Below are 18,593 nucleotides of genomic sequence, written 5' to 3' on the forward strand. Positions count from 1 at the left end.
GAGAGAGAGAGAGAGAGAGAGAGAGAGAGAGAGAGAGAGAGAGACTGTGTTATTTGGAAATGACAGTCTGGGCAGACCTCCACTGTGGAGTCAGTTCCAGTGCAGGCTCTACTCTCAGGTAACAAGGAAAGAACAAACAAAGAATTTTCAAAATAAAGTGCATTCTGGAACGGCATTGAAGATTTTTAAAAATAAAATGCACTGACAAATCACTCGACGATGTGTTATAACCCCTGCCTTGCCACCTGGATCACACTATAAATAACATTCAGCTCACTGATCAAACAAGTGTACAGTCTCCTCTCCTCAATAAAACAACATGCTTTTCAATCAGTAATATCCCTTTGAAAAAAGTTCATCTTTTTAACACAATCAGCTGATTTTTAATATGGAAAATAGATCTTTGCTGGATGTTATGTATTTTTTTTACTAATTAAGCCATGACAACACACCAGAGTTATAATTCTGTATTTTTCAATATTTTTACATTTTTGTTTTCTTTTGTTTAGTTTCAGTTTCCAGAGTTGGGTTCTTCTCGTTTCAGTTTAGTTTTCATTGTGTTCAATTTCAGATGTTTAAATTTAGTTCAGATTTTAAATACCTTGCACCACAAAGAGAAGATAAAACCATTAAAACGATATTCATTTAATTATTAGCCTTGTGTCATATTCCCCAGCACCTTATGTATAATACTGTTTTTGCATTTTACAGAAAAAGTTACATATAGCGTCTGATATACAATACTTTGACATCTCGCTTTTATACTGTACAGCACTATTGGATTCATTTTGCCTGACTTCAAATTTTTTTCCATGTTTTTTTTCCAAGTCATCAAGACAGCAAGCAACTCCACCTTGGCAGAAAAAAATTTTGGTTTTCCCCAAGCCACTGTGCTGCTTTCCTGCAGTTATGAATCACCTTGTGGTCCTATAGAAAAGTGGGGAAAAAAATTTGTCTTCTACAACAGAATTGGAGCAACAACAAATATATACAACTACAAAAAAAATGCTTAGCATTTCCACAGTCATCTCCACATTAAGGGAGACAGCCTGTGCAGTCTGCAACTGCTCCTGGAGCCTCATGTACAAAGACTTACATGGATTTCATAATGAAACCTGGCGTACGCTCAAATCCAGAAAACTCAGTACGCCCAAAAAAATCCAGATAAGCAAAACTGAGTGTATGCCAGAATCCAAGTACATTTCTTTTGTATATCCCAATCAGCGTGGAGTTGACTGCGTATGTTAGAGTACCAGACTCCTCCCTCTCCATGCCAACATTTAAATATGCAAATTAGTATAAACAGGGTCTGCAGGTGGGATTCTCTCTGGGATTCCCCTCTCTGCATGATCAGATGGCATCAAGGTGAGCATGAAGCGGAAGATGAAACAGGCGGAAGGAGCACCTTTAAAGACCGCCCCCCTCCTTTGCCTAATGAAGCAAAAATGCATACAGAAATGTAAAAAGGACATGCTGAATGTAAATAGAGATGCAGGAATAAATAGGCTTGGAGAAATAAATAGAGAATGAAAATGCAAGAGGGGGAATACTTTTTTGTATCATGTATTGGCACATGAATTAATTTACTGAGCCATTTTTTAAATTTCTTTATAAATTATTAAATATGGCAGGGTTGGTCCTCAATGGCATGTCAACAGTGGATGCTTAAGTAATTTCATTGTAGAGTGCTTACCTCCACTACTTATATGTGAAATGTTAGAAATAACCCTTAGGTTTATACCTATATTTCTCAGTCCACACCAAATTTAATGAGTCCTTGCCACATGCCCCATCCTTCTATTAAGTTTAATTTTGCATAATCCTTCAGACAGAAAGACAGACAAATAAACAAACTAACCAACAAACCAAAACAAACTCTAACCACACCTTGAAATCAAAACTAAAATCCACCTTGAAACCCAATCCTATAATGGATGATTTGTAAGTCATTTGTTTCAGACCAGTTTAACTTCTGCCATTTTTCAAGTACCTTTGATCAGTGACTCATAGCAAAGTGCTAAAGTATTAAGTGTTTACCTCTCAATCACGGATGTGTGCAGGACATGCATTGGTGAAAATGGTGGCATGTGAATGTATATGTGTTTCAGTATGGAGCCAAACAAGGACTTTAATGTTTGATATTGAAAATAAAATTTTGCATTGAAAACACGCCCTGAAACTGAAAAAAGAAACACTGGCATTGAAAAACATGTACTGTAAAAAAAACCATTGTAATGGCATCAAAATAGGTATTGGCATCAATAACGTTGGAAATCATATTTTTATTTGATGTCACTGTTTTATCAATGACATGTTTATTGATAACATTTTTCTTTTTCGATCCTTTTTTTTAAGCTTACTGTGGTTTTTCCATTTCAACTTTATGTCACCTTTTTGGTGTGAAGGGGAGGGCTGGAAGGGATGGGCTAGGAGGGCGGGATTTACATATTATTTGCATATTGAAAACAGCAACACTCGGCTCAGTCAGTTGAGCCCCGCCGGACTTAGGGCCTGATTTACTAAGATCACAAATAATGGGCGCAAATGTGCTCACTCGTGCTAAAAAATGCATGTGCTATGGACTTGCATGTCACAGGTGATCTACTAAGATTGCCTGCGCAAATGACAACAGGTGCAAAGTCTTGGAGACCGCCTTATTTAAATGTGGATTTTGCATGCGCTAATGGTTGTTGTCATAGAGACAGTAAGCTGTAATAAAAACTGCTCTGGGATGCCCCACAACTCATGAATATGAAGTTGCTCTTTTTCCACACTGAGGGGTGGATAGATATTTCTCTGTTGTTGTTTATCAGTGGTGAAGTGTGTTATCAGTGAAATAAATAGCTCCTCACTGTATGTTGCTCTGTATGAAGAGCCTCCTGGCGGAATGGGGTGAAGAGCCTCAGGACAGACGGACTGAAGAGCCTCAGGGCAAACGGACTGAAGAGCCTTAGGGCAGACGGACTGAAGAGCCTCAAAGCAGACGGCTGAAGAGCCTCCAGACTGGGACGTGGAAAAACCTCCAGACTGGGACGTACAAAAACTTCCAGACCGGGACGCTGAAAAACCTCTGGACTGAGACATGGAAAAACCTACGGACTGGGATGTGGAAAAACCTCTGGACCAGGCTGTGGAAAAATTCCCTGGTTCATGGATCTCCAGGGCTGTGGCAGACAGGACTATGGCTGGGCTACAGATGTTGACTGGAACTGGATTGTGGCTGGACCCATGACTCTGACTGACTGAGACAAGGCAGACAGGACTATGGACTCTAAGACGGTACTGACAGGACTGCGTACTGACAAGAAAAAAACACAGGATGAAACCAAGACAGGGAAAGCGAGGGACGAAACCGAGATGGGGAAAGCGAGGGATGAGACCAAGACGGGGGAACGCAAAGGACAAGACCAAGGTGGGGGAACGCGAGAGGCGAGACCGAGACGGGGGAATGCGAAATTCGAGACCGAGATGGGGGAACGCAAGGGGCGAGATCGAGACGGGGGAATGCGAGGGGCAAGACCAAGACGGGGGAACGCAAGAGGCGAGACCAAGAACAGGGAATCTGCCGGACGGAACCGGACTTTGGGGAATCTGCCAGACGGAACCGGACTTCGGGGGAACCGGACAGACGGAACCAGACTTCAGGGAATCTGCCAGATGGAACTGGACTTTGGGGGAACTGCTGGACGGGACCAGACTTCTAGGAAACTGCTGGATGAGACTGGACTTCGGGGGAAAACTGCCGAATGGGACTGAACTTCAGGGTAAAGCTGCTGGGCGGCGTACTAACTTCCGGGTGGTACTAAGGAAACTGGGACTGAGGCCAGACAGAGGACCACGTGCAGACAGAGGAACACAGGAAAACCGAGGAACACGGGAAGACAGAGGGACACGGGAAGACAGAGGGACACAGGAAGATGGGTGAAGGACTTAACTGAAGTACTGAACTGAAGAGAAAAGCTAAACTGAAGACAAGAGCTGAAGACAAGAGCTGAACTGAAGAGAAGAGGAGATGGGCCAAAGTGAAGGGATGAACTGAAAGCGAAAAACTAACAGAAGTGAAGAACTGAACAGAAAAGGGAACTGTCAAGGAACCGAAGGACAAAAGGGGAAAAGACAGAATCTAGAAGACTAACAGGAAAAAGACTAACTGAAATGAAGGACAAAGAGGAATGACAGACAGACTGGAGAGATAAGGGACAAAGGTTCCACGACAGAGAACATAAGGAACGAGGGAAGGAAAAACCAAAAAGATGGGGCAGACCATAGGACAAGAAATGACAAGACATGAAAATAGAAATCCCATGAACGGGAAACAAATGACAAGACTACAAGACAAAAGACTGAAGGGAACAGGGCTGGAAAAAAAAAAGAAGAAGAAAGGAACTGAGTGAACAGAGGAATAACAGGATGAAAATAACCAAAGACACAGAACATAGGAGCTGAGGAAATGCTGGGAACAGAGAAGCACACATGGACTGAGAAAAAAACACATGGACTAGGAGAGACAGGGAGGAACAATAAAACAGGCAGAACAAACAGATTATAAAACAAGAGGGTGACTAACACATGGACAGGCAGACCAGAACTAATGAACTCACTGAAATTAATGAACACACAAGGGAGAAAACACAGGAGGAGAACCAGGACCCCACAAGGCCCAGGTCCCCACTAGGTATGGGATGCTGGATGCACGAGGCAGGAAACAAACGGGAGACAGAGACGCACGGGGAGAAAAAGCTGGGATGTGCATCCGACGGCTCCGGGACCTCACGAACCACCCAGCACAGAGGGCACCGAGCCGCTGGTGCTGAGGACAAAGGCGGAGACAAAGGGAAGCCTCGGAAAAGCCCTGGGAAAGAGCCAGGAAGCGCTGAGCAATGGTACAGAGGACAACCAGGAAAAGGCGAACGAAACAAGGAAAAAAAACTCAAAAGTGGAGAAACAAAAAACAGGTCTCTTCAGCTCCGCTGAGTCCAGGTATGGCTGGTCCATTCTGTCAAGTTGGTGGAGAATGAGTAGACTCAAATGCATGGTGCTGAAGGGAAAACGGGTTTATTAACGATACAACTCAAACATAAGCAAGGGATAAACAAAAACCTGGGGATGTAGGCGAGAACTCAAAGTCCGGGTTATGGAGCGGGTGAAGAAGACAATGGACCAGCGCCACACGACTGCAGAGCCAAGCCTTAAATAAGCTTAATGATGATGCACTGCCGCTGTGCAGCGCACAACAGGTGAGTCTAATGATAGATTAAGTGGAGAAGGAGGAGCCGGCAGTAACACCATGACACTTCTGATCTGTGTGGTGGTGAGGGGGAGCCATGGCAACCGTGGCATGTAGCCGTGCGTCCAGCGGGGTCTAGCCTGTATGCAAATAATATGCAAATAATATGCAAATCACCGCCTCCTAGCTCCTCCCCTCAACGCCCCCCTGCTAAAAAGGTGACAGAAAGTTGAAACTGAAAAACCACAGTAAGCATAAAAAAAATGCGATTGAAAAAGTAAAATGTCATTGAAATTAGAAACTGTCATTGATGAAACAGTGACATAAAATTAAAAAAATATGATTTTCAATGTTATCACTGCCAATACCTGTTTTGATGCCATTACAATTTTTTACAGTACACGTTTTTCATTGCCAATTTTTCTTTTTTCAGTTTCAGGGTGTGCTTTCAATGCAAAATTTTATTTTCCATGTCAGACATTAAAGTCCTCGTTTTGGCTCCATATTTCAGGAGAGGGAGGTGTGAGGGTCACAGCTGAGTACACCCACACATTGTTGCACTCTGGCACCCTTTTCTTCACAACAGACTGCCAGCTGATGCATGTGGCTTTGGTTAAAGTCACGCCAGGAAAAGCCGAGACCCTTATTATCTGGCAGCAAACGCTTGCACATGACAGAAAGAGACAAAGATGTTCATCTAATGAAACATTGCATTTCATTCAAAGCAAACCCCAGATGCATAAAATGCAGTCTTGAAATTAAATTAATTTAGAAAAATGTAACAGACTGAGAGGAAAAGAGAAAGGGAATGTTAAGGGAGAGAAGGCCACAGTCTGTTTTATCCATCATAATTATGGGCTAGACAGTGAAAGGGGTTATGGCTTTATGAAGCTACTATAAGCTGCCAGTCAGTTTAATGAGCCATGATGTTTTACCTCATGTATTCCTTCAACTTGTACTGGCAGTGCTCAACAAATCTTCTTCTTCTGTATCTTTTTTCTGTAGAACATCGACATCCAGAACTTCTCATCCAGTTGGAGTGATGGGATGGCTTTCTGCGCTTTGGTCCATTCCTTCTTCCCGACAGAGTTTGACTACAACTCTCTGTCACCTGTAAACCGTAAACACAACTTTGAACTGGCCTTTGGAACCGCAGAGTGAGTGACAGCAATGTAAAAACACACTCATGCATTACCTGGCCAAAAACAGTCCCACACGCTAATATTTAGCCTAAGCCAGTTCCCTCTGTTCTAGTTGGTATATCTGCTGCCACTTGAGGGAGCATTAGTATAAAAGCCTCACAGTTGTCTTTGGTGGTGGTAGGGTATGGTCAGTGTTGGGAATAATGCATTACAAAAGTAACGCATTACAGTAATGGATTACTGTGTGCGGTAACGCAATAGTGTAAGGCATTACTAATCAATTTTCAATAATATTTTACTCAGTACTGTTCTATAGCGCTTGTGTTAGAACACACTTTTTGCTCATAATTTAATAGCTCAAATGAAAAAAAAAAGCAAAATAAACAGCAAGACCGTGAGACCTTAAGTGGCAGGAAAGTTCTATTTCCTGCTTGTAGTCAGCCAATGGGTAAAGATGGCAGAAGACAGTACATTCCCTACATGGACACATGCTCATTAACCCTGCAAGACGCTAGTAAGCATGATCCCTGTGATCATCAATGACAAGGTAAGCTAACGTTTCTATGACTAGTTACAAGTCTTTATGAATTGCAGATTTATCTACCGGCATCCTTGGCGCTGCACCCCCTGTTTGAACATGTAAAATTTTGAAAAAAAATGCAAGTGTTCCTGCTGGGATTCGAACATCGTAGACCAGTGGTTCCCAACCTTTTTTGGTTTGTGACCCCATTTTAACATCACAAATTTTTGACGACCCCAGACATTCAAAACGGAGACTTTTTTTTTTTTTTTTTGCTAAAATCAATTTGGTTTTGATCATGTAATAGTTTTCTATACTATGTTGCAAATAAACGTTAATTTTAGATGACATTTAGGCTATATAATGTTTATTATTATGGACGGAGGCAGAAAAGCCAGGTTGAGGTTACTGCACAAAGTGAAAATTTTATTGTCCTTGGTCAGGATATGTACAGTCAGTCCAGCTTGTATTTACAAGGCTGCAAATGAATACTGAACAAACTATAACTCAAACTATGAATTATGAAAGAGCTGCAGCATCTTAAACTGGCCACAATGAACATTTGAAAGATAAACAGTACCACAGTGCTTCAGTTTCAGCTTCACAGTTTGTCATGTCTTTTATGGACTGTGATTGTCTCTCTTAAGTCACTATATGTTTTTTTTTTTTTAATTTTATTATTATTATTATTGTTTTTATTTTTTATCAATTACTAGAAAATTTCAGGTGACCCCATTTGAATTTCAGGCAACCCCACATGGGGTCCCGACCCCAAGGTTGAAAAACACTGTCATAGACTGTAGCGTTACTTACTGAGCTATCCATCCACATGTACTTCTGGGCGCAAATGTATGCATCCCAAGGCTTTCATATTGGGGGGGGGGGCTGTTTCTACTTCACATGCACCATTTATGACAAGAGTCTGTATGTAACTCAAAAGTAATACAGGAGTCATGTAATGCATTACAATTCTGAGGTGGTAATATTGTAAGGTAAGGAATTACTTTTAAATAACAGTAACAAGTAATCTGTAATGTATTGCAGTTTGGAAGTAACTTGCACTGAGCATGGTTCTGTGGAGTAGTTTGACTTTTGAATGTGTGGATGGATGGCCGTTTTGTTCATTTCTGCTGCCAAATTATTGAAAATAAAGAGAAAGGCAAAATCCTTAAGGTAACTCTTGCTGTATTCAGTCTCTACTACTGTTGATCCCTTGTCTGCTCGGCCAGCTTGATAATCGGTTAAATTGTTAAAAGAACTGAAATGTATTAATCACAGTTAGCTATAGTTAGCTAGCTTGACTTGACCAGCTATTGAGATTTAACCACTTTAACCACAAATTATGGAGTTTTTAACATGAGGTAACATTAGTACAAATGTTGTTATTAGTGGGTTTTGTTTTAGTTGTTTTGCTGAACCTGGTGGTGTCTGGTTAAGTTTGTCAGCTGAGGTAGTGTGGAGAGTGAGAAGAGTTGCTGTAGAGCTGAGCTCTGCCAATAGAAGTTCATTATTAAAGTTATTATTCATGAGTTAAAGGAGGAGAAACTTGTGTAACTTGACGTTTGTAAGATCTGAGTTTTGAGTTTGCTAATGTTGAGTTTTAAATGAGTTTAGTGTCCGTGCTAATGCTAACATGCTACGTTAGCCGCTATGCTATCCGTTGGTTAATGTCTATTATGTGTGTTATCAGGAGAGCAGAGCTTGGCAGGCACAGTGTTCACACAGCTAACCACTGTTTTCTGCTTGTACCATAGTCCTATAATAGTAAAACTTAAAAATAGTAAATTGTCTATCTCCTTACCAGTAGAATACAATTGCAGAATGAATGAACTTGTAAAGTTAGCACCACTCACTTAAGTAGCTTATCCAAGCTAACACCAACCTTTCCCCCAAAATTCAAGTTTTTAAAGTAATAAAGTAAGTTCTTTCAGTGGTCAACCCCACTACTCAAAAGTATAACACACAACAATACATACAGTAGTGACACAATGGTTGTGTGTGGTTTATTGTGTGTGTGCTGTTTCTCCCATTAAATAATATGGGAGCACTCAGTTCATGTGGAACAATTCAGGCTTACATAAACCACGTGATCGCCGGAGCGGCACCATCAAAGCGTGTCGTAACTCTTTATAGGGCTCTGCCACAAACGTGGACAGATGAGTTCAACAAACAGACTTATTCAGTGTTAACGGGACACTTCATTAATGAAGACTGGACATTGGAGAGCTGTGTCATAATGACAATGGAGTTTGACTCTACTCTTAGAAAGACTGCAAGCAATCTCCACAGACAAATCAGGTAACCATATCAAGGAGGTGGCTGCTAAGTAAAGGTAAAGCATCTTTGATGAGCTTTGTTGGAACTGGATCTAAGAAACAGGTAGACAATTAAGATTAAGAGACTATTGAAATTAGCTGACTGATCTCTATGGGAGAAAAGCAATCCATAAAATCAAATGGTTCAGTAGTCAACTCTGTAGTTTGAGTCTGAAGGATTTAAAGGTGGACTAGAATTTGAGGAGGACAGACAGCCATTAATTTTATCTCTGATTAGCAAAATCTTATTAATGAACAACTTCCTAAAATCCTTGCTATGGAGGGTTGCAGGAATACTAGGCTCATGTGCACTGTGGTTCTTTGTCAGTCTGGCTACAGTACTGAAAAGAAACCTGTGACTGTTCTTATTATCCTCTATTAATGATGAATATCAAGCTGCTCTAGCAGAACGAAGTGCTTCCCTGTATTTATTTAGACTGTCCTGCCAGGCTGAAGGTGTTCTGTTAGTTTAGTAGAACACCACTTTCTCTCAAGTTTTTGGGTATGCTGCTGTAATTGGTGAGTATGAGAACTGAACCAGGGAGCACGCTTCCCTTGTTTTATAATCTTATTTTTTAGTGGAGCGATTAGATCTAATGTTTTTCCCAGAGAGTCTGCTGTATTATCAACGAACTCATCAACTTGAGGTGGACTAAAATTGACTGAGTTGGGGAAAGAATCTGCTCTGTAATTCAGGTGTGGAATTAGATTAAGCACTGTTGAGATTTCCTCCTTAAATTTAGATATAGCATGACCTGATAAATGTCTGGTATAAACAGTTTTGGCAGGAAGGGAACCACTGACTAACAAAAATTTTAAATTTATTAAGCAGTGGTTGGAGAGAAGGGGATTTAGTGGAAAAACTATTCAGTCTTCAAGTTCCACACCATAAATCAGGACTAAGTCAAGTGTGTGATTAAAACAGTGAGTGGGTTTATGTACACGCTGACTAAAGCCTATTGAGTCTAGTAAAGACATAACTGCATTACTGAGGCTGTCATTGTCATTGTCTACATGAACATTGAAGTCTCCAACAATAATTACTTCATCTGTTTTTAAGGACTAGACTGGCTAGGAACTCAGTGAACTCCAATAAAAATTCAGTGTATTCAGTGTATGGACCAGGAGGACGATACACTATAATGAATAGCATAGGCTATAGGTTTTACACTGTGTGGAGTGTCAAGGTAGGCTAGGCCTGCGAGATAGACTTCATTCTTAGTAATAACCAGTAGCTCCATGAGCAAAACATTGAGGTCCATTAATTTTACATTGTCTTTGTTAGTAAGGCCAGGGAAGTTGTCCAGTTTTTTTAACAGAGCATTTTCAACTACCTCTGGTGTTGCATAACATTCATGGAGTCTGTCCCATGAGAGCTGGAGGGCAGCTTTGGGGTTAGTGGTATAGACGGCTCTAATTTGTTTAACATGTTCAGAGAACTCTTTACCAAGCCACTTGACAAGGAGGTCTAACTCTTCACTGTATGTGAGCCCCAAAACCTTCTGTTGCATTAAGAAATGATGACTGCCATGCTCTAAAGTTCTTGGGGTGTCATCAAACTTAAAGAGTCCTGTTGTGATTAGCTCTCTGTGTGCAAGGAACTTAGCAAAGTCTATCATAGGTGGGCTGTTATTGTCATGAGCTGAATCAAAGTTGTATGGCTTAACGTCATCTCTGCATGTGTCTAAGGGTGGATTTATTTTGTATGTTTTATTTTTCACTGATGGAGAGGGATTTTCTGCTGGTCTCACTTGTCTTAACATTGATGTGTAATTTTGATAGAATTGAGTTGACCTGTCTTGAAGTGGTTGCACCTCTTGCTGCAGTTGAACTTGATGTTGCACATACTCTGTATCTCTCTGCTGGACCAGTTGTGGTGGGACATAGCTCTTTACAGTAATCATGTCATCCAGTTGGTAGTCCGCAGCAACTTCTAGGACTATGGCTTTGGCTGTAGACGCTTCCTTTTCCATCTTCAGTATTTCTAAATCTGCTTCCTGTGTTGCTTTTTCCAATTCTAGCCTCACTTGCTGTTTCTTTATTTCTAATTGCTTTTTACTGTATGAAGCTTTAGTAGTTCATACAGCGAAGTCCAGTGGTTCCCAACCTTTTTTGGCTCATGACCCTATTTTTACATCACAAATTTCTGGCAACTCCAGACATTCAAAATGGAGACTTTTTTTTGCTAAAATTAATTTGTTTTTGATTATGTAATAGTTGCTGTACTATGTTGCACATAAGCATTAATTTTAAATGACATTTGGGCTATACAATATATATTATTATGGTCGAAGGCAGAAAAGTCAGGTTGAGATTACTGCACAAAGTGAGAATTTTATTTTCCTTGGTCAGGATATGTACAGTCAGTCCAGCTTGTATTTACAAGGCTGCAAATGAATACTGAACAAACAGTAACTCAAACTATGAATTATGAAAGAGCTGCAGCATCTTAAACCGGCCACAGTGAACATTTGAAAAATAAACAGAACCACAGTGCTTCAGTTTCAGCTTCAGAGTTTGTCATGTCTTTTATGTATTGTGATTGTCTCTCTCAACTCACCATATATTTTTATAAGTAAGTTGTTTTGTTTTTTTTATTTTATCAATTACTAAAAATTTCAGGCAACCCCAATTGAATTCCAGGCAACCCCACGTGGGGTTCAGACCCCAAGGTTGAAAAACACTGCTTTAGTCATTGCAGCTTCTGCTGAGGCTCAGGACATGGCTGCTGCTTCGGCTACATTGGACTTTGATGAGTGTCTGGAGCTAACTTTAGATTTTGCTTTGGATGAAGACTTGTCGCTGTAGGTTCTCTCGGAGGTAGCCTTTTCTTCATTGTCCATTGCTGTGTCTTTGGTTCTACTGTTGACACGCTGGTGTCTCAGCTGTTCACTTTTCACCAACTGCTCACTGTCTTTTCACTGTGCTGGTTTTAAAAATTCATAAAAAATTTGAACTTTGACCTGCTGCTCCCAAAATGTAATGAGATCCATTCTGGGTTGCTGGCAATCTGTAAAGTCAATTTGGTATGAATTCAACCAATAGTCTTGCTGTGACAGACATGTGAAATTTCGCCCATTATAAGTAAATAGGGGGAAAAAAGATTTTAAAAATTCATAGAAAATTGTAACTTTGACCTACTTTTCCCAAAATGTAATGAGATCTATTCTGGGTCACTGGCAATCTATAACCAAATTTGGTATGAATTCAACCAGTAGTTTTGCTGCTAGAGTGTTAACAAACAAGTGGTGCAAGGTACAACCAACCCCACCCCTCGCACGTATTGTAGCTTATTTTGGCATTGATCGAGCTGACGCCATCATGTCTATGCATGTGCTGTCAGCATATGAATTGCCTCTATACATGTGCCAAGTTTGAAGTAAATTGAAACAAAATTGATGTTTTTATAGACATTTGAACTTTTGTCCATTATAAGAAAATGGAGGAGGGGGGCTTTGACCTACTTTTCCCAAAATGTAGTCACATCTATTCTGGGTCACTTGCAATCTATAAACCCAATTTGGTATGAACTCAACCAACAGTTTTGCTGCTACAGATGTGAAATTTCAGCCATTACAAGTAAGTGAGTAAAAAAAAAAAAAAACATTTTAAAAATTCATAAAAAATGTGAACTTTGACCTACTGTTCCCAAAATGCAGTCAAATCTATTCTGGGTCACTGGCAATCTATAAACACAGTGTCATGTCGGCTCCCAGACTGTGTCTGGATTTTGTCTGTCTTTTCTGTTTTGTCTGTCATTTCCTGTTTTATTTTGTTAAGTTCTCCTCTTGTGTCATGTCTGGTGTCTTTGCTTCCTTTCCCTAATCTGTGTCACCTGTGTGATTACCTGTCCCCGCCCTGATTTGTTCCACCTGTGTCTCATTGTCTTCCCTCCCTTTTGTGTATTTAAGCCCTGTGTTTTCCCCTGTTTGTCGCCAGTTCGTATTCTCCTAGTGTGATTACTTACCAGTGTTTTTGGATCCTGTTTGTCTGCCTGTCTGTTCTTGACCCGGATTGTTCCTATTGACTCCTGAGTTCCGCCTGACCCCTGCCTGTTCTTCAGCCTCTGATCCTTCTCCCGTGTTTGACCTTTAGCCTGGATTAACGGTACGTGAGTTTGCCTTTCCCCAATGTCCTGTTGCCTGTCTACTTGCCCTCCCGTGTATGACCTGGGGCCTGTTTCACAAAACTAGGATAAGGGATTAAGCCGGGATATGTTGGCTATCCTGGCTCAATTTATCCATGATCCGGTTTCACAAAAGCAGGATAGGGGAAAGCAGGATATGTTTTGATATAAGTTACCATGGAGATTTAGTCTGTGGAGCTAGCCTGGTCCAGACCAGGCTAAGTTCCAGGATTTATTTTATCTCATCCCTCATCTCAGTCAACAGTCACCACGAATGGAAACCAGTAGTTCTTCCACAGCCCATTAAACAATGGAATCACAGTAACTAGACCCACTGTCAGTATTTAAACATTTGTGATTATTAATTTCAATAATTTTACATAAATGATTTTTAGATGATTTTGCAATCATTAGATCCGTTCAGTTCAATTGTGTTTATTCAGACATTTCAAACATTAGACATTTATGCAGATACAATTTTTAAAAACTAAAGAGTCTGTAAAGGAATAGGCTAAAGCCTAAGATCATTCTGCTGACCCCCCCATTCATATCACCAAACAAAATTAAATAAAATAGATACCAATGCCTTTAGCTTAGTAACAACAAAAAACTAAACAATTCAATAGTTTGAGTGGAAAAATGAACATTCACATTATTCATATATTTTCATGACATTTAAACATAGTTTTAAACATAAATAGTGCTGTACAGTCTTTGAACTCAGGATTGAACTTGTTCTAAACATTTTCTCCAACACACAGACTAAATGTGTTCATATTTGTTCTAACAGAAGGTTTATTGAACACATGACTTCCTCTGAAATTGGAAATAATTTCCCATATTTTAATCAAGCTCTGAAAATGAACAGGCAACCGATTTTGATGTTTTTGTTTTTTTTTTTTTTTTTTTTTAATTCTCAACATGAATTGTGTTTTTTTTTGTTTTTTTTTAAGTAGACTAAGTTACCAAACTTTAAAACTTTTAGTTTGATCATAAACTGATGAGTGTGTTCCCTATAGGACACTATTGATCAGTGGTATTGGCCTTTTCTGAATAATGTTGATTGGATTTGTATTAGTTCTGTCAGTATTCACCCACACCTCCATGCACTACACCATCTTCACTTCTTTTGTATAGTTATTCCAAGGAATTTGATTACATTGACCCTTTCAGTCTCTGCATTATTTATACTTAGATAACTGGCAGTTTCCCATAGACTATGTACAGTACAGGCCAAAAGTTTGGACACACCTTCTCATTCTTTGCATTTTCTTTATTTTCATGACTATTTACATTGTAGATTCTCACTGAAGGCATCAAAATTATGAATGAACACATGTGGAATTATGTACTTAACAAAAAAGTGTGAAATAATTGAAAACATATCTTATATTCTAGTTTCTTCAAAGTAGCCGCCCTTAGCTCTGATGACTGTTTTGCACACTCTTGGCATTCTCTTGATGAGCTTCAAGAGGTAGTCACCTGAAATGGTTTCCTAACAGTCTTGAAGAAGTTCCCAGAGATGCTTAGCACTTGTTGGCCCTTTTGCCTTCACTCTGCGGTGCAGCTCACCCCAAACCATCTCGATTGGGTTCAGGTCCGGTGACTGTGGAGGCTAGGTCATCTGGCGCAGCACTCCATCACTCTCCTTCTTGGTCAAATATCCCTCACACAGCCTGGAGGTGTGTTTGGGGTCATTGTCCTGTTGAAACATAAATGATGGTCCAACTAAACGCAAACCGGATGGAATGGCATGTCACTTCAGGATGCTGTGGTAGCCATGCTGATTCAGGTTGCCTTCAATCTTGAATAAATCCCCAACAGCGTCACCAGCAAAGCACCCCCACACCATCACACCTCCCCCTCCATACTTCACAGTGGGAACCAGGCATGTAGCATCCATCCGTTCACCTTTTCTGCGTCGCACAAAGACACGGCGGTTGGATCCAAAGATCTCAAATCTGGACTCATCAGACCAAAGCACAGATTTCCACTGGTCTAATGTCCATTCCTTGGGTTTCTTGGCCCAAATAAATCTCTTGTGTTTGTTGCCTCTCCTGAGCAGTGGTTTCCTAGCAGCTATTTGACCATGAAGGCCTGATTCACGCAGTCTCCTCTTAACAGTTGTTGTAGAGATGTGTCTGCTGCTAGAGCTCTGTGTGGTATTCATCTGGTCTCTAATCTGAGCTGCTGTTAATTTGCGATTTCTGAGGCTGGTGACTCAGATGAACTTATCTTCAGCATCAGAGGTGACTCTTGGTCTTCCTTTCCTGGGGCGGTCCTCATGTGAGCCAGTTTCGTTGGAGCGCTTGATGGTTTTTGCGACTGCACTTGGGGACACATTCAAAGTTTTTGAAATTTTCTAGACTGACTGACCTTCACTTCTTAAAGTAATGATGGCCACTCGTTTGTCTTTACTTAGCTGACTGGTTCTCGCCATAATATGCATTCTAACAGTTGTCCAATAGGGCTGTCAGCTGTGCATCAACCTGACTTCTGCACAACACAACTGATGGTCCCAACCCCATCAATAAGGCAAGAAATTCCACTAAGTAACCCTGACAAGGCACAGCTATGAAGTGAAAACCATTTCAGGTGACTACCTCTTGATGCTCATCAAGAGAATGCCAAGGGTGTGCAAGGCAGTCATCAGAGCCAAGGGTGGCTACTTTGAAGAAACTAGAATATAAGAAATGTTTTCAGTTATTTCACACTTTTTTGTTAAGTACATAATTCCACATGTGTTCATTCATAGTTTTGATGCCTTCAGTGAGAATCTACAATGTAAATAGTCATGAAAATAAAGAAAATGAGAAGGTGTGTCCAAACTTTTGGCCTGTACTGTATGTCATATAAATATAAATGCACAAAGAGTAACATGATGTTCCTTTATTGAATAAGGATCAATCAAAGCAATTAAACCATCAGCTCCATTAAAACTGAAGTCACAGTGACTGTACAAGATAGAAAGAACAGAACCAAAGCATATGATAGAACAGAAGAATACACATTTAAAGGTAGAATACAGCCCACATGTCTGTACACTGGAAGAAATACACATGTCTGTACACTGAAAGAAATGCAAGACAAATCCATACGTAACAAATGAATAGATGCAGTAGCCTCCCTGCAACACAGTAAACACACAGTATATACACAGTATGTAACCCAAACATCAAAACAGGCCAAATCAATTTAAATTGAATGACAAAAAAAACAAAACACAAATTCCTCTACCCCAGCAGGACATATTTACCTTAAATCATGCACGTGAACTAAAATAATTGAACACATATTGGTCCCTGACCAGCTGCCCACTGCGGTCATCAGGGAAGATGGCAGGTTTGTCCCAGTCCATGTGTGATGCACTTTTTTGAGGGGGGGGGGGCTCCCTCCCTCAGGCCACATTGTGGAGGACAGTACAGGCCACAGTGATGTCACATGACCTCAAAGGGCTGACCCTTAAGTGGTGAAGACAGTGAAAGCGTGCCTTCAGGAGGTCAAAGGTCATTTGGATCCTGGTCCCTGTCCTGGCATGGGCATGACTGTAGGTCTGCTGTGGTTCCTGGGGGTCTGTGTATGGTGTCAAGAGAAAAGGATGGTAGGTAGACCCCCTGTCCCCCAGAAACACCAGACAATTCACCTGTCAACACAAAACCTCAGAAACACAGTGACATTCTGGACACAGATATGATGTAAAACGTGGTTGTTAATAGAGGCTGTGTGGCTCACCTTGTGATCGGCACTGACAGATTCCAGAGGTCCGATAGACTCGGGAGTCACGGACTGAACCAGAACCAGACCACTGAGACACAACACTGATGAGACAGTCAGCATGGACCATCTGAAATGATAAGATGAAGAATATTAAACCAAACAACGAACATCACAAACAATGAACAGTGTTCATTAACCCATAAAGGCCCAGCACTACTTTAATGTCAGTTCACAAATGAATTTTCTCTATATCTAACCTTAAGTGATTTATCTCCATTTGTTATAATATTATCTTCTGTAGTTTGTATTTTATCAGTATAAATCAGATATTTTCCTATATTTAATTCACATTAAAGCTCAGATTAAAGTTGATGGTTATTCTATCAGAAACAGATCAAACTGAATAAACAGTGTCTTTTTCAGTCCAATCTGTCATTAACTGAACATAAACCCAGTGTGTCTGTCCACTGTCATTGATCAAACTCCATGGGTTTTACTGGTGAATCAATGTTGTAGAAGATGACTGTGTTTCCACGTTCACTATGGAGCCTCTGGACGTCCAAATGGGTCATATCTGATGACCATGAGAAGATGGAAAACTGTATTTTACACCAATTATTGACATGGATTAATAGGACTAGTGGATCAACAGGGATTAAACAGTTTAGATCAGTAGTGATTGATGTTTGGGTCTTTATGGTTTAATTAACAATATCAAAGTCATGAATCATGATAAGATAAAACAAGATAAGATAACTTTATTTATCCCAAAGGTAAATTCACTGAAGTCAGTTAGCTCATCTATTTATCAGAGTTATTCAGTCTGATGCAGTTACATTTACAGTTTCACTCACATCTACAGTTAGTTTAACTTACAATTTCACAACTCCGTTTTCACAGATGTTCATTAACTATTTGGGTTATAATTGTGATGGTTTCAGCGGAGTGGTCAGTGTGTGTGTTTGTGCTCTACTTACTCATTCAGGCGGTCTGCAGTCTTTTACCACTGTCTCTGGTTGTTTTTGTAACTGTGGTGGTGTTGTCTGTCTTTTTGTTTCGCTCCTTTACTTCCTCGTTAGCCAAAATGAGGAGTTTTGCGTCCGACGGGGTAAAGTTCGCTGCTCTAGTTGCCATGGTGAATCGGTGAATCTGTGATCGATGTCAGGGTCTATTGAGGAAGCCGGGTGCGCTCTTATCCAGGATGAGTTCCACCTGGCTGATGAATCCGTGTCCGTTCATCCTGGCTTGGTCTTTGTGAAACCGATTAAGCCAGGACTCCCATGTTTTGGATTCGTTGAGCACGGCTTAGTCCGTCATCCTGGATGACGGAATCCTAGTTTCGTGAAACAGGCCACTGGTCTGACCCTGAATCTCGTTTGCTTCCTCCTAGTCGGGTTCCCCTCGTGTGCTCCCGACCCGGGCTGTGAGGCTTATCACTCGGATTTGGAAACCGTGACGAATCTGCGGAGCAGCTTCACTGAAGACTCACCCATTTTCTTTTTGTGTGAACTGTATTTACTGACTGTGTTAAATAAACACACTTACA

General features: G+C 40.6%; 1 protein-coding gene across 3 annotated transcripts in view; it reads left to right on the forward strand.

Annotated features, from left to right (window-relative positions):
* smtnl (smoothelin, like) overlaps positions 1–18,593 on the forward strand; it is a 94,347-nt gene that overhangs the window by 71,193 nt on the left and 4,561 nt on the right. For 2 of the 3 annotated variants that reach the window (XM_030151562.1, XM_030151563.1), the window contains exon 9: positions 6,233–6,384. In XM_030151562.1, coding sequence (XP_030007422.1) covers positions 6,233–6,384 — 152 coding nt within the window. Of the gene's footprint in view, positions 1–6,232; positions 6,385–18,437; positions 18,568–18,593 lie in introns of those variants that run through there. The other variant, XM_030151564.1, reaches the window with a different exon arrangement.

Source organism: Sphaeramia orbicularis, chromosome 13 (assembly GCF_902148855.1).
Source record: "Sphaeramia orbicularis chromosome 13, fSphaOr1.1, whole genome shotgun sequence".
Taxonomy (NCBI): domain Eukaryota; kingdom Metazoa; phylum Chordata; class Actinopteri; order Kurtiformes; family Apogonidae; genus Sphaeramia; species Sphaeramia orbicularis.